The 16,792-nt window shown below is 33.3% G+C and overlaps 3 protein-coding genes across 4 annotated transcripts; 2 read left to right on the top strand and 1 right to left on the bottom strand.

The window, feature by feature from the left end:
• The first annotated feature begins 3,398 nt into the window (after window positions 1-3,398).
• LOC127790805 (peroxidase 21-like) lies at window positions 3,399-5,096 on the top strand. 2 transcript variants are annotated; one of them, XM_052320496.1, is made up of 5 exons: window positions 3,399-3,552; window positions 3,632-3,780; window positions 3,977-4,165; window positions 4,258-4,423; window positions 4,561-5,096. In XM_052320496.1, the coding sequence occupies exons 1-5, from the start codon at window positions 3,402-3,404 to the stop codon at window positions 4,965-4,967; spliced, it is 1,062 nt and encodes a 353-aa protein (XP_052176456.1). In that variant the 5' UTR covers window positions 3,399-3,401; the 3' UTR covers window positions 4,968-5,096. The 2 variants fall into 2 exon arrangements, with proteins under 2 accessions (XP_052176456.1, XP_052176457.1); XM_052320497.1 differs by having other exon boundaries at window positions 3,423-3,552; window positions 3,638-3,780.
• A 562-nt stretch (window positions 5,097-5,658) lies between these two features.
• LOC127790806 (DNA-binding protein S1FA-like) lies at window positions 5,659-11,466 on the top strand. The gene is made up of 2 exons (XM_052320498.1): window positions 5,659-5,823; window positions 11,010-11,466. Exons 1-2 carry the CDS (start codon window positions 5,773-5,775, stop codon window positions 11,223-11,225), a joined length of 267 nt encoding a protein of 88 aa, XP_052176458.1. The 5' UTR covers window positions 5,659-5,772; the 3' UTR covers window positions 11,226-11,466.
• Window positions 11,467-12,466: 1,000 nt separating this feature from the next.
• Window positions 12,467-13,434, bottom strand: LOC127790807 (uncharacterized). Its single transcript, XM_052320499.1, has 3 exons — window positions 13,221-13,434; window positions 12,937-13,082; window positions 12,467-12,760 (listed from the first exon to the last, which is right to left on the bottom strand). Exons 1-3 carry the CDS (start codon window positions 13,291-13,293, stop codon window positions 12,740-12,742), a joined length of 240 nt encoding a protein of 79 aa, XP_052176459.1. The 5' UTR covers window positions 13,294-13,434; the 3' UTR covers window positions 12,467-12,739.
• Between the last annotated feature and the right edge of the window lie 3,358 nt (window positions 13,435-16,792).

The following is a 16,792-nucleotide window of genomic DNA, read 5'->3' as shown; positions in this document are numbered from 1 at the left end:
CGAATATATACATGAACTTTAACTAGCCAAACTGAAGTGTTTAATCTTAGCTAGTTTATAAATTGAGTTTCAAAATTAATCTTAAATTTGACTCGTTTACTTTAAGAAATGAACTCATACAGGCTTTTGTGAAACTAAATATTGAATCACTCAGAAACAATTCACCTCCGCCCATTTGCAACTATAATTATCATTAACTATTACACACTTTAATTCTAAATAACAACTTCTAGAGCCTAATAACAAAACAACTAAAACTCACAAAGCTCAAATATTAGTGTCCCACTTGCACATATAAATTTAAGGGCTTGAGTAGCAATAAGACTAGATATTCCACAATGGCTTCATGATGTAAACCCTTGGCGGCTTCCAGCCACAACATTTGCACTTCTTAGGTCTTAATTTACACTAATCCGTACTAAGTGAGAGACGATGAGAGAGACTAATGAACTCTTTCGGTGCTTTGTCATTCCACTCTGGCCTTTGAAAGATGAATAGGGATGGATGGATGATACAGCATCCCACGTTCAAAGGTTAGCATTATTCCATTCAGACGCTTAATTAATTGAGATTAGATTAGACCACCCACCGCCCATTAATTATTAATCATTCCACTACAACAAAAATGATTTGTTGAGGCATCTTTTTTAGGGCATTTTTTAGACAGTGTCCTCTAAAATACCATTTTAAGGCACAATCTAAAAAAGTGCTCCAATACAATAAATTTAATGAGGCACAACAATTAAGTGCCCTATAAAATATCATTTTAAGGCACAATTTAATAAAGTGCCTCAATATAACAATTCTAATGAGGCACAACAATGAAATGCCCTAATAGACAAATATAAGTGTCTTAATAGATAAATCTAATAGGACATAATTTTTGAAATGCCCCATTAAAATAATTCTAACAAGACACTCTGATGAAGTGCCCTAATAAACAAATCTTAAGTGCCCCAATAGAATAATTCTAATGAAACTTAGATATACTATAAAATAAACATAGACACATATATTAATAAGATGATGTGCAGATTAGGTGGTCACGCGTGTGCAAGAAAAATGAAAGGTTTAGGGTTTGAGTCGAGGGAGAAGTAAGTTAGAATTAAGAGAAGCCCTTGTGGGGGATATGAAAAATAAATTTACTGTAATTTTTGAGGCATTTTTAAGTGTCGCAACAAAGTTAAATTTATAATTATTTTTAAGGCATTTATAAGTGCCTCAATATGTTTTTGGAGCACAGTTACATGGAGCATTATTATTAATGCCCTAATAGTTAAAATGCCCCAAGAAACTATCTATTAAGGCATTTTTAAATGCCTCTTAATTTAAAATTTGTTGTAGTGTTCTCTTTAGTTGTCTATATATTCATTACTAGTCGTATATAATTTAATTTAAGGTATTATTTGTTAATCAAAATATAAATAAATAAAATAAAATTTAAAAAATATTTCAAATAAAAGTAGTTTCTATTATATTTATTAAATTTATCTAATGATTTTTAAAAAATAAGTCACGTAATTTCTTATTTAAGTTTTTTCAAATAAATTTATTTCTTCCATCTCTATTATTTATCTTAATACTTATAGATAAGAAAAAATTACGCATATATCATTTAGTATATTCCAAAAAATTTAACAAACAATTTGATAAAAATCTTAAAATGTTTCTCAAGTTTATATTGATTATTCCATATCTTGGTTCGAAAAGTATTATAATCTTATCTTAACACAATTTTATTTTATTTATTTTAACAAACGCTAGCTAAAAACATAATTAATCTCGAATCTTTTGTACTATGTAATAAATTATGTATTTTAAAAAAAATAAAAATTAATTACATTAACAAAATTTGAACTCAATAACTAATTTTTTAAACAACTTTACCATTATACAAAAATTAATTTTCTTTAAAAATTTACTTACAAAAATTAAAAAAGTAAACTGACATTATCAAACTATACCAAATGAATTTTTATTAAAAGAGTTTTTATATTTAATTCACATATTTCTTATCATATATAAATTTTCTTTTATAAATTTTACTAATAATTAGGTTGATGATAAATAATGTAAAAACAATCTAATCTTTCAATATTGATGTATCATAGGCAAAAGTTCATTAAAATATTTAAAAATTTTAAAAGCCTAAAATAAATTTTTAAGCTAAAAAGGTGTAATTTTCCCCTAATTGAAAGGTCTTGAACAAAGGCAAACAAGATAACTTCAACACTCCAAAATCAAATGTGAAAAGGATAAATAAATATTATCTATAAATTATTTCAAAATATCAGAATAAATATCATTTATAAAAATTCTAATATTAGTGGATCTCGAAACATTAAGATAATATTATTTAAAAAATCTTGATTCTAGAAAATTTGAAAAACTTCCCTACTTCCTCAATTCAAATGAGATATGTCTCTAAAACTAATTTTAATACAATTTTTAAGTCTTTATTGTATAATTTAAGTATTAGAATGTTTATTCAAAAAAATTTATGCACTCTCTAATTGTTCATTTTTTTTATAAATTTTAAATAATTTAATGATGATATTTTTAGTTAATAAATTTATTATTATATTCCAACAATATTCTAAATATATTATTATATGAAAGTGACTCTAGCTTGTTATTGTTATTGCTGTTGTTATTATTATTATTATTGTTATTTTTATATAATTGCAGCTTCATCTGACTCTTCAGCCACAACTGCTTCATTTATTTCAAAAGATTTGACAATCAACTTGTTCCCCCGTGACTGAATAAAATATTTGAGTATATATACAATTTAACTAGTGCAAGCAATGACGTGTAAAATCTAATGAAATTGCCAAATTAAGAAACATAAATAATAGTTAATTTTGGTAATGGATAAGGCCTAATTAATGTGTTATCTCCTAATTATCTCAATCCATTTGGTCACAAGTGCCCCAAATGTAACATCAAATTAATCCTAATTAAATAATAGTTAATCTACACAAACATCATAGTTAATTAATGCATTTTGTTTCTATTCAATTATTGAAAAGCAAAAATTCGTTACTATATGACTAACATATATATGTTTTAGTTTAAGGGCATAGAGACCCCTTTATGAGAAAGGACAACAGCCCTACAATTCGTCCCACATAGAATTGTCACAATAAAAATTGTGCAAGAATATTGTGTTTGGCTAATAATATGATAATTTTGAAAGAATATTTAATGGAGCTTATGCCAAGGTGGGGAACAGGCGTGGGGAAAGATGCCCTAAAGGTCAAAAGAAGTGGCCTTTATTTAGGGGATAGAAGGGACCCATCATCTATGTGTTTTGCTTCTAATCAAACTTGGAATAGCAGCCCTATACAAGACTTTTTTTTTTTTTTCTTTCTTTTTTTTTGTTGGGTGGTTCAATTTCAATGCTCTATATAAGACCTAAAGGTAGCTTGTGTATACCACACACAGAGAGAAGAAAGCTTGAAAGCAACATCAATATGGCAGTCAAGCAGCAACATTCTAGCAAAGGCTTCATCTTCCTCTTATCACTGCTATTCTTGCAGCTTTCTTCTGGTAATTACATGATCTCTGTCACTTGAACTTCTTCTTCTTCTTCTTCTTCTTCTTCTTAGCTCAGACTTTCCATTTTAAGTGAAAGGGGATCTGCAGCTGAACTACTACAAGGAGAGCTGCCCAATGGCCGAAGAGATCATCAAAGAGCAAGTCATCAAGCTGTATAACAAACATGGCAACACAGCTGTTTCATGGATTAGAAACCTCTTCCATGACTGCATGGTCAAGGTTGGCTTCCTTCAACCAATCACATAGCTCATGGTTCTTTATTATAGTTAATTATTGGGGTAAGTTTGTATTTATTACTTGATTTTCATGAACTGAAACAGACAAGACAGACGCCTTCATCAGTTTAACCCCTGTTACATCCATCTATATATATAGTTGAACTCACTACATATATATATATATGCTGATGGTGCAGTCCTGCGATGCGTCTATACTACTAGAGACAGCGAACGGCATCGTGTCAGAGAAAACTTCGGAGAGGAGCTTTGGAATGAGAAACTTCAAGTACATCAACACCATCAAAGAGGCCGTCGAGAGCCAGTGCCCCACCACTGTATCTTGTGCCGACATTGTTGCTCTTTCTGCTAGAGATGGCTTCGTTTTGGTAACCATGAAAGATAGTAGCTGCGAGTTCTTATTGATAGTAAAAAAAAAAATTCTTCTTCGTTTGGCTTATATATCTATATAATTTCGTAGCTTGGAGGGCCACATATTGAGATGAAGACTGGCCGAATGGATAGCAAAGAGAGCTATGTCTCGGAGGTGGTTGACTACATCCCCAACCACAATGACACCATCTCATTAGTCCTTTCTCGCTTTCAATCTATTGGCATTGATGTCGAAGGCACCGTAGCTCTCTTAGGTAAACAACACATATCAAGTCTTTTATCTTACTATATATATATATATATATATATATGAAGTCAATCAATTAATAAATTTCATGAATATTCTAGTTCCCATCAACTCATTCCTATTTATATTCTTATCAAACATCAGGGGCGCACTCGGTTGGCAGGGTCCATTGCCTCAACCTTATCAACAGGCTCTACCCAACAGTCGATCCAACCCTCGACCCTAACTATGCCGTTTACCTCAAAGGTCGGTGCCCATCGCCAGTGGCTCATCCAGAGGCCGTGGAGTATGCCCGGAATGACGGGGAGACGCCAATGGTGATTGACAACATGTACTTCAAACATTTGCTGAGCCACAAGGGGCTACTAACCGTGGATCAGGAGCTGGCCTCTGACCCTACAACCACTCATTTAGTTGCCAAGATGGCTGCCGACAATGCTTACTTCTACGACCAGTTTTCCAGGGCTTTGTTGCTCTTGTCCGAGAACAATCCCCTCACTAGTGACCAAGGAGAGATCAGAAAGGATTGTAGATTTGTCAACAAGGCTTAATTGATCAAACCTGGTAATAATCTAAATGGGTTCTAAGACTTGCTTGTGTTAATGAAAAGACAAAGAAGTCTAATATTGTATTGTCGTAAATTGTGTGAAAGAATAATAATCACATTACAGTTGTGTCAAGATTATGCGGGATCTTAGTTTTGTTGACTTCAATTAACATAGGCACAACTCTTTGAATTCTCGTTCTAGTCTTATTTTTTTTTTTTATAATTTTTTCTATTATTATTAAGGAATTTATATCTATTCTTTTAACACCAAAACTAAATTATGCTAAACCAAATTAATAATTTTTTTGGTGAACTTGTTATAGAAAGTATTTTATGTGAATATAATATAATAAAATTTGGTATAAATATAAGTAGTATATTATTCTTACTTTTTAGAGATTACAATATTTATCTCTAATGTTCTTGTGTTTATTAGATTATTCTCTAGATTTATATTACAAAGGATACAACTGAAACTATATAAAATTACACAAATTTCTTACCACCAATTTATTGATTGATGGAAAATTTATGTAATTTTTAAAACATAAAGAGTATGTACTGTAATTTGGTAAAATATCAGTATATAGTGTAATTTTCCAAAAGCAATAGAAAGAACCGTTGGGGAAATGAAAGGTATTTCAGGAAAGTTATGGGGAGATTACGAAATATGCAAAAGCACGAGGGTTGAAGCGCAAAATTCAGTCCGACAAATCGCGATTCTATGGTACTTACCATCTCGAGCACGACAAATCGCGAAGCTCAACAAACGATCTTTCGATCTGGTCTTTCCTTTTGGATCCGGAGCCATGGAATTCGAAGAGTTCGCCGGCCAGACGCCGCCGTCGTTCGATAGCGTGGTACGCTCTATCTCATAGATCGCAAAAGCTGCCTTTATGTTTCGATTGTTGATTTGTGAGATCTGTTTGTTTGACCTGAATTTTTTAACTCTCTGCTCTGGAGCCGTGATGTGGGGTTTCTTATTCGTATTGGATCTATACTGATCCTGAGTCTTCTCTTTTTGTTTAACTCTGACTGGAGGGCTTGAAAATTAATTTTTTTAATTGTTTGTTTAAGGTGTTATTTCAGCTTGCACCGGCTGAAAGATGCGTGGGATGGTTTGGAATCTGTTTAAGAAGTGAGAAGATAGAGATGAAAGTTGAATGTCTTCATTGTCTGAGACAAAGAGGATTAAAAACATGGAATGGAAGTTGAGCAAAAACAGAAATTTCATGTTGACTAGCTCAAGAATTCTAGCGCTTCTGACTAGGGAGCTCTGACTACCACTTAGTTTTCATCATTGCCACTTTTTGATATTATAGGAATTTTGCCTAATCTTTCTTCTATTTTATCAAGATGGATAGGCGCCTAAATCAGATGTGAGGACTCTTGTACCATAGCTGAAGAATGACTTAGTTGAGAGGAATTATGGGGTGAAGGCTTTTTCTTCAAATCCCGAATGGAGACCTGGAAGAATTGATTGAGACTAACAAGGCGATTCACCAATTGAATAATCTTAAACAAAGATATCATGCCCTAGAAACCATTTGGTTGGTCTACCTGGCCCTACATCCTCTATGAGTCCAATGTTTCACTTGTGATCGTCCTCGCTTGCACTCCTTGAGGGTGAAGCTTTTGCTTCTTCTAGGGTCAACTCCCTTATTAGGTGGTTAGCTCTCTGCCAGTAGTTGCTGCTGTTCTTCCCTTTGGCATCTTTTCCTAGTGGATTGATCTGAGTGCAGAACAGGAAAAAAGTATCATCCTTAATTTTTTTTCTAGAGAAACCCATTTTCTTGGTATAAAAGAGGGGATATCTTGACAGAGTTGTATCTCTATACCACTTAGAACGGCCAAATAGGGCAAGGGATAAAGAAACAAAAGAAGATTAAAAAAAGGAGATCAGATTGAAGTATAGTTTCAAGTTGAATCCATATTGGAAGACATGGCTGAAAGAATTGAGGCATAGTCAGCATTGTAGGCTAAGATAGAACTGGACCAGTGTACCTAATCTGGATCAAATTGGTTTTGACCTAGACCCAGACACTGATAGGCCAAATTTGCGTGTTCTCTTGGCAGTTTGGAGCAGCACTAGTCTCAGCTAGTAGGTTATGGTTGAATTGTATAACATATATGTGCACGCATGCGCGCACACGTGTGTAAGAGAGAGAGAAAGGGAGAGAGAGTTCAAATAAATTGAATTGAATTGAATTGTAGGAATCTGGTGGATATTTGTGTGGTCTGCTGGTTGTTCCCGTTTCTAGTGCTTTTGGTAGATAAACTTCTGATTGGGAAACCATTTCTTATTTAATAGAATAAACAGCCAAAAAGGGGCAAGCCAAGTTCAAAATAGCACATGTATCGTGCCTGTTCACAATAAATCTCAGAAACGAGAATGATTTTGTTCAATGACTTGAGCCTTTTGACTAGTTAGACCATAGTACTTCCAACTAACAAAAGGATATATTCTTACTAGTCCGTCCTTTAGCTACAACTAACAAAAAAAGTTGCTTCCATCTTACCCTTGGATGAAGAGAACACAAGATATCCAATGCATCTAAGTTATCTTAATCTTAACCTGCATAAATAAAACACAAATAAGAATTCTTAAGTACTTTAGAATGTCATTAAAGTAGAAAATTCTTTAGTAGTTTAGAACATGATTATTCTAAGTTCAAGTTTTGAATCCTAAAAAAAAAAAAAAAAAACCTAAAGCTTTAATCCCCCGGGTGGGATTGGCTAGATGAATTTTAGCTTGTGAATCGTTCTATAATGTCTTTAAGGACTACAAGAATGACTACTTACCCTTAAACCTTACTAGGTGTAGCCAGCTTCAATTAACCATGCAGCACTGAGTTGATTTTTTTTTTTTTTTGAACTTGGTAAAATTTGTTTGTTCGGTGCATTTTCGACAGGCTTGTCCAATGCATAAGTATGTGTTTAACTGCATATGGTGCCCTGAGATTTACTTTCAACATATGTTGCTATCTCTGCAAGAAAGGCTTGAACATCTGAACATTGTTGGATGGCATGACTGACCACTCATGAATATGTAGGCTTGTTCATGTTCTGAGCTGGATTTATACCTACCCTGTAAGTGCATGTTATAAGCTGGATTTCTACCCCTTATCAAGGAGTTTGCTGTCAATAATATGTTATGCAGCAGGACTCACCATTCATGTATTCGTAGGCTTGAGAGTTCCGAAGTCTAAGCAGTGTCATGGCCGATTCTATACTTGTGCAAACAGAACTTCACACCACTGATTTTCCCTTGTTTTTTTAAATGTGAATTTTTCTGACTATTATATGTATTCAATTAATTGCATTGTGAAGGACAGGTTCACTGAACATGTTATGAGTACATGTTAATGAGTGGAAAACTGTATCTAAGGAAATGCATCCTGCAACTTTAGAAAAAGACAACTTAAATGATATTTTTCTTGCAATCTTTCTGTATGTGCATTGTTCTTTTGCTTTCATGACCTTCTGTTTCAAGCTCTTCAAGGATATTTGTTTATTGGTCAGCGCCAGTTATTGGAAGTTCCTTCAGTTTTTGGTAAAGTAAGCAGATCTTTGTTTAGTTTCAGTCTATCTTTGTACTCCATCCTTCTGGGCTGAAACTTTAGGGAAAATTATGATATGCTATCATCCTTCTAAAATTCTAAAGTGCACTATGTTATCTTCCTTCAGTTTTTGGTACCGTGCAGGTAGTTTGGTTGACTTTTGCTTTAGTTGTTGAAAGAAAGCAACAACAACAACAACAACAACATATCCAGCCTTTATCCCACTATGTGGGGTCGGTTACATGAATTCTAGACTTCCATATATTTCTGTCTTTTGTCATATTTTCATTTAGGTTCATACACTTCATATCAAACTTTAATGTCTCTCCCAATGTCTTCTTGGGTCTACCTCTATCTTTTTTTTTTGATTAATTGTTCCATTTCATCAACTCTCCTCACAGGAGCGTCTCTTGGTCTTCTTCTCACATGACATTACCATCTTAGTCTAGTCTCTCTCATCTTCTCCTCAATTGGCACTACTCCTACCTTATTACGAATAACTTCATTTCTAATTTTATCTTTTCTTGTATGGCCGCACATCCATCTTAACATCCTCATCTCCGTTACGCTCGTCTTTTGCTCATGCTGGTATTTGATTGCCTAATATTCTGAGCCATACAACAAGACTGGTCTTATAGCTGTCCTATAGAATTTTCCTTTCAGTTTTAATGGGATTTTACCATCACATAACACCCTCGATGCATTTCTCCATCTTAGCCAACCTGCCTTAATTCTATGTGTGATATTCTCGTGAATTTCTCCATCTTTTTGAATCACTGATCCCAAATATCGAAAATGGTCTTTTCTTTGTAAGATTTGGTCTTCCAATTTTATTATAACATCATCCACTCTTACATTCTTACTAAATTTACATTTCATATATTCTGTTTTCTTTCTACTTAATTTAAATCCCTTAGATTTTAAATTGTTTCTCCACAACTCAAGTTTAGTGTTCACTCATTCTTTTGTTTCATCCACAAACACTATGTCATCTGCAAATAGCATACACCATGACACCTCTGTCTAAATATCTTTAGTGAGTTCATACATTACTAGAGCAAATAAGTATGGGTTTAGTGCATAACCTTGATGCAATCATATTGTAATTTTAAATGGTTCAGTATCCCCTCTGCATGTTCTGACCCTTGTCTTTGCACTGTGATACATGTTCTTAAGGGCTTGTATATAGGCTATTCAGACTCCTTTCTTCTCTAAAATCCTCCATAATACTTCTCTAGGGACCTTATCATAGGCCTTTTCTAGATCTATAAATACCATATGTAAGTCCTTCTAATGATCTCAATACCTTTCCATTAAGCGCCTCAGTAGGTATATAGCTTCCATTGTTAACCTACCAGGTATGAAACCAAACTGATTTTCCGAGACTTCTGTTTCTTTTCTGAGCCTCTGCTCTATTACTCTCTCCCAAGTTTCATGGTATGACTCATTAACTTAATTCCTCTGTAATTTTCACAGTTTTGAACATCTCCTTTGTTCTTGTATATAGAAACCAAAGTACTATTCCTCCACTCATCTTGCATTTTTTTTTATTTAAGGATCGCATAATTTCGTTAGCCAGGAGATGCCCTCTTCTTCCATGCATTTCTATGCTTCTATTGGTATATTATCCGATCCCACCGCTTTATGATTTTTCATCTTTTTTAATGCTTGCCTTATTTCATTTGAATTTATGCGTCGATAAAATGTATAGCTCACGTTCCTTTCGGAGTTACTAAGATGTCCCAACCTAACTCTTGTGTCGCCACCATCATTGAATAATTTTGTGAAATACTCCTTCCATCTCTCCTTAATCGCTCTCTCATTCACTAATACATTTTGATTTTCATCTTTTATGCATTTTACTTAATTTAAATCCCTTGTTTTTCTTTCTCTTGCTTTAGCTAATTTATATATATCCCTTTCTCCATCTTTTGTATCAAGTCGTTTATATAGATTCTCATATGCTTTTGACCCTGCTTCACTAACAACTCTTTTTGCTGCCTTTTTTGCTTCTTTATAATTTTTTTGATTTTATTCATTATTATACTAATATATAGCCTTATAGCAAGTTTTGTTATTTTTAATTTTCAATTGTACCTCTTCATTCCACTACCAAAACTCCTTAAGGTTAGGGGTTCTACCATTTGTCTCTCCAAGGACTACTTTTGTCGTGCTTCTCAGGGCATTAGCTATTTTTCTCCACATTTGGTTTGTCTGTCCTTCTCCATTCCATTCCCTTCTACCCCTTAATTTTTATCTGAAGATTAGTTGTTTCTCCGTTTTTAAATCCCTATAATTGTTTAAAGAATCATGAGATATCTTTTTTTCAGATGATGGAATCTCGGAATTGCTGTGTGGTAATTGCAAAAAGTAGAAATTTAACAGTAGTTGCATCAATTTTCTTGTGTTTCTCTATTTTGATGTTTGGACTATGGGGTGTTGGAGCACGCTGTGAATTTATAACTTTCAACCAAATTGTTGAACAGGAAGAAGTGATCAAAGATCCTGAAGTCAAAGGGTTTAACCCGGGTTTGATAGTCTTGCTTCTTGTTGGTGGCCTACTACTAATATTTCTTGTCGGTAATTACATACTTTACATGTATGCGCAAAAGACCCTTCCTCCAAAGAAAAAGAAGCCAGTCTCGAAGAAGAAGATGAAGAGGGAGAAACTGAAGCAAGGTGTTTCAGCACCCGGCGAGTAGACATGTTGCCGAGTATAAGTTTTCCCCTCATTTAGGTCGAGTTGTGTCCAAAAATTAACTTTTCATGACTTTCACCATTTGTTGCTAGCCGGTTGCACTTTGCTGGTGATTTTTATCCTTTTCTCTCAACATGCTAGACAGAGATTTAGTTTCACAATTAGGTATCCACACTGAATTCAGCGGACAAGAGTGTGAAAACTCTGGAAATTTCTTTAGTTTTTCTTCATTATCCTTCAGCGTAGCTCATGTTTCCTTAGCTTTTAAATTCAGTTGATTCCCAACTAATCGTGGTAGTAAGAAGCCAAAAAGTTCCTCACTTTTGAGCAATTATTCCACAGGTTTGCCCTGTGTTGGGAATGAGACACTAGACAATATGCCCATCATCTATCTATTTGGGTTTGCTTGATCCAAGGAGATTTACATTGGTTGTTGGTATGTTCATCATCGATGCATAGTTAAAATGCCCGGAATTTTTGCTTATTGGTGCCCTCATGATCTTGAACTTTTACCATTTAAAGCTGCTTTACTCTACATTGCTTGTGGCTTCATGTTGAGCTAAGCTTGACAAAAAAAATTTGTTCATTGCTGTAACTATCCATGGCTTCGTCCCTATGCTCAACTAGATAGTCTTAAGGAAAGTTTGGTTGTGGTTTAATAATTATTTTTCATTTTAAATGAGATAAATTTCAAAAGTTATGTTTGGTGAACTAATTTTGAAAGCTAATTTTTTTTCTACAACTGAATATATGACACAGAAAAACATGACTTTTTACACGCAATGCTAGGGCATATCTCAATCACAACACAAGCAAACGAGACAAGCTAAAACACACACTAAATACAAATAGATGTCAGGACTCCACATCTTAAAGACCATGAAGTCTAGACCCTACAATACACTACCGAATGTGTCTCAAGGGAGGTGCTAAAATGAAAGCTAATTTCAAGGAAAAAAAACATCTCACTCATTTTGAGGAACAATAATCCCACATTTTCATTGCTTCTTGAAACAAACAATATATTTGGGAGGGAGGTGCCAAATGAAAGCTAATTTCAAAACAAACAAACAAAAAAATCTCATTTTGGGGAACAATAATCCAACATTTTCATTGCTTCTTGAAACAAACAAAAGTAAAGAAAATAAACCCATGACTTGAAGCATGTTCCAAATGTTCATCTTTCCAGACGCACATCATATCTATAGATACAAGATGCATATATAGATCCACCATCTTTCACCATTCTTCTACACAAACAACAATGCTATATAGGCATATATATATTATATATATATATATGTATGGAACAGCTTTTGGTAACATACCAAACCACAACAATTCAAGCTGCAGCCAAACAAGTCCAAGCCTCAGAATCTCAATTTACAAAGAATTAATGTCTCTACTACTCACAAAGAACTAATACACTTGAAGCACGCAGTAACTAGCAGTAATTAAGTAGCTCACCCGACCTGACTAGACTAATACAATTAATCATCATCATCACCAAAACCTTCTCTATCCACGAATCCTTTTACCCTGCAAATCAAAATTGAAAACGAGAGGAAAAAGAAGCCAGTCGTTACCCATAGAAGTCTCCGAAATCCCAAGGAACAACAACATGTTAAAAGACAAACACGAGACCCAAAACAATGAATTTGATCGTATAGAGAAAGCTATATAGAGATATGGGGGTAAGTGTGTGTGACTCTTACTTTTGCTCCTTTTCCAGCTCTAGATTTGCGATGTTTCAGACTGCTTAGGCGAGGAATTGAATGATGCTTGCCTCCAGATCGATTTGGTGGAGGAATGTACGAATGAGTCTCCGGCCCTCTATAATCAATATCATAAATCCCAGAATCTGTATATGTATATATTTGACACATTAATTAATCCACACCAATTATATATATATATATGTGTGTGATCATTGCTATATATATGTAGATATAAAAGCTTATAATTAAATTAATTAAGAGGAGATTATAGTATTACAAACCATCCGGAAGGCAAGGCGAGGCCAGGAGGAGAAAGAGAAGGAAGATGGAAAGGATGCCAGCTTTGAGCTCCATGGCAATGGATGGATGGATAGAAGGAAAGATCAATCACAGAAGAAGAAGAAGAAGGAGGAGGAAGAAGAAGAAGAGGAGGAAGAATATATGAGAAAGAAAACTCTAAATCAAGTGAACAATAATATTGCAGCTGGGCATGCATTTGGCAAATTCAAAGCATTTAAGCATCGCCATCGACACAGCAATAAGTTGCAAGGCTATTGATGGGGATGTGTTGGGTTGGAACATTTATGCAGCTCAACTAATTAAAACTCAAAGTTGGTTTTGATCATTCTTCTTTCTTTCTTTCTTTACGTGTTCGCACGGGCACACTAGTTCCACGTGCGAGCAACAATATATGTGCCATTAAAACATTATTTTTTTTTATTTGAAAAACTCGAAAAATCCTTGATCAAGGCATAATATTCGGTTGGAATCATTCATCATTCTCTAAAATTCACGGTCAGACAAATTAATGAGTCGTGGGCCAAAACTCGAGATTTAGCCCCTCAAATAGACGCAAAATATCGACAATCACACTAAAACAGATTCGATCTCACAATCTTACAGTAATCTAAACTCTCAGATGTGTGCGATGGACCATTTGCACTATTTCAAGAGATTTATTTTTATTTTAATTTCTTTTCTTTTGTTATTTAGTTTTAGGGTTTCGAATCCAGTTTTTGCATTTCTACTTTAGAAAACTCTTTCTTTTTCCTTAATTTTTTAGATGGTGATTAGAGAACTCGATGAGTTTCTAAAGCCACGTGAAGTGTGAAATTTTAATTAATTTAACAAATAATATTAAAACTAACTTATAAAATACGAACACTTAAGTGTGTTCAGAACTTCCAGCTGGTTCTACCAAACTTCATCCTAATTCTTTTAATTTTGGGGGTGAATTAAGATTGGGTCAATTGATGATTAATTTAGGCAGTTGAGTGACATTAACTATAGGGAGGAATTTAATGGGACAGATGATAGATAGGAAGGAATTAATAAATAATAATGGAAAGTGCAGAGTCATCCATAGCCTCACAAGTCCTTTAAAATCACATGCATCCACGTCCCCATGCACCGACGTGAGCCATTATTCCATGGCCCGGCTATCTAGCTCATGCAGACTAGTTCGAGAATAATTCCTATTATTTTTTTATAACTTATAAAGTTATTATTTTTTTTTTGAAATATAATAATAAATTTATTTAATTAAAAATTTCATAATCAAGCGAGTTCGCAATAAGGTCTTTTTTATTTATAGAGAGATATGGAATAATCTAAATTAATCTAGGCTTAAAATTCTTATAAATAATATCTATATATATTGACATTTTGAAACCCGTTAGAATTAAAATTCTTACAGATGACATCTATCTTGGTTTTTCGTAGTCTTATTAGGATTAAGATTCTTTTTTATAATGTCTATCTCTTACAAATAACATTTATCTTTCTTAAAGAAATTTTCGGATGTTAGAGTTATTTATTTTGCGCGTTGTGCATCATCCCTCAGTTTTTGAGAAATTTACACTTTTTATCCTAAAAAATTATTTTGAGCTTTTAGATTTTGGCCAACACTTATCAATCGCTTAGGGTTTATGGTTTAAAATTGATTATACTTATCAATTATTGTCACTTGACAATTCATATTGGTCAAAAATAAATAAATAAAAAGAAAAAATATAATAATAAATTTATCAAATAAAATCACCTAATCTACCCACAAAATAAAAATCATTATATCTTGTATTTGTATTGAGATAGAGTTATAGTCATTGGTCCAAAACATCCATCATCAAGTTGATTAGAGATAATTTTGAGCTTGGGAATTTTAGAGATGACTATGAATAAAAGAAATTGGGTTGTGTCAATAGAAATTGGGTTTTTCGAGATTATGATACAAAATTTAAATTCTAAGACTTATCCTTTAAATTTTAACTAAATAAAAGAACATGTCTCATCTCCGCGATGCTTCTCGTCCTTTTGTTTGTTTTCCTTTGAAGGATATTCTGCGAAGTAACCAATTTTTTGTAAGGATATTGCTTTGCAAGTAAATTATAAATTGTATAAAATTTTAAATTAGAATTTTTAAGTGAACCTTTTTATTTTAATTTTTTTAGTAAAAGAAGGGGAAAAAATATTATTTGGTGTCATGCTCAAAGCCCCGGTGTGTCTCTCTTTCGACCATAACTAGAGCTGTCTGTTTGTTCCTTCCTTGTAAAGACCAAATGAACTGTTACCTTCAGAGGGTGTTCTGTTGCGCCCAAACATCAAGAGCCAAGTCATGGACTCACGCAATAGATCAAATAGTAGTTTTTAATTGTACGTGGTACCTGTTGAAATTGCACTAAATAAAATTTGGACACTTGTACCTCTGTCCTACAAAACAAACACACTAAGTCTGTCAAGAGGGTCGCTAGAAAGACCCTTCCATGTTTAAATTAACTAATAAGGTAAAAATTTATGCAAGTAGTACCAATAGTGAAGGAAGGATGATTACCTTGTTGACTGGGGTTTTATATGGAGATGTTATCGAGATGTAGAGTGATGAGTAACATTAGTGATGCTTCTCTCTTGGCTGATTGTCTCCTAAATAGTGTTTCTTAAGATGAATAAAATAAATTATTTTAAAAAATAAAAATAAATTTATTTTAAAAGTTCAAGATAAGTGACTATTAGAAAGAATGAAACTACATATGTTTGAGGGCAGGTAATTGGTAAAATTACCCTTGGCCCTTTTATTTTGTTCATATAAATTAATATGTTATCTAACACTTTCTTTTTTTGAAATAAAAAAAAATAAAGATAATTGAATAATACCAAAATAATTTAGTATTTTGCCCCATCACTATTCATAATTAGGAGCAAAACAGTAATCGTCGTAAAAGAAAGTAAACAGAGTCAAACCCTCCCTTTTTCGGGGGCAATCATCTAAAGCATAGAATCCGCAAGTGTCTATTAATGGTAGGGAATAAAGGATAGAAAATATATAAATATTTTTTATAGATGTCAACATAATGGTACATATAAAAGATGTGTTATTTTCTTTTTATTTTTTATATATAAAAAAATAAAAACATCATTCCGAACTTAGTCTAAAGGTATATACATTACCATTCTTGGTAGGGTTATGTTGCTTTGTCAATGTCTTTTCTTTAATAAATTGTTCATCAGCCCTTAATCAGTTGCCACATACTTCCAACAATGGCTTGTCACTTGCATTTGTTACATCCTTTTAAAAGCTTTTCTTGAGCTGACAGAAAGAGCAATTAGTGAGTTGAAAAAGCAGTGTTAGGGAGGACAAGAAATCAAATAGAGATTAGTTTAGTGGATACTGGTTATGGGAGAGAGCATATATATGTATGTATAGGAAATTGTTCAATCAAACAGGTATGCATTGAGATCATTAAACTGTTTGACAAAGAGAGCACAATGAGATGCCTTCTTAAACTTAGAAATTAATTTGAGAAAAAGTTGATTTGGATAAAGGTGTATTTGTGGTTTGTTTTCATTTATATACATA

Source organism: Diospyros lotus, chromosome 14 (assembly GCF_014633365.1).
Source record: "Diospyros lotus cultivar Yz01 chromosome 14, ASM1463336v1, whole genome shotgun sequence".
In the NCBI taxonomy this organism is placed as follows: Eukaryota; Viridiplantae; Streptophyta; class Magnoliopsida; order Ericales; family Ebenaceae; genus Diospyros; species Diospyros lotus.
This window is presented reverse-complemented; position numbering and strand designations above follow the sequence as displayed.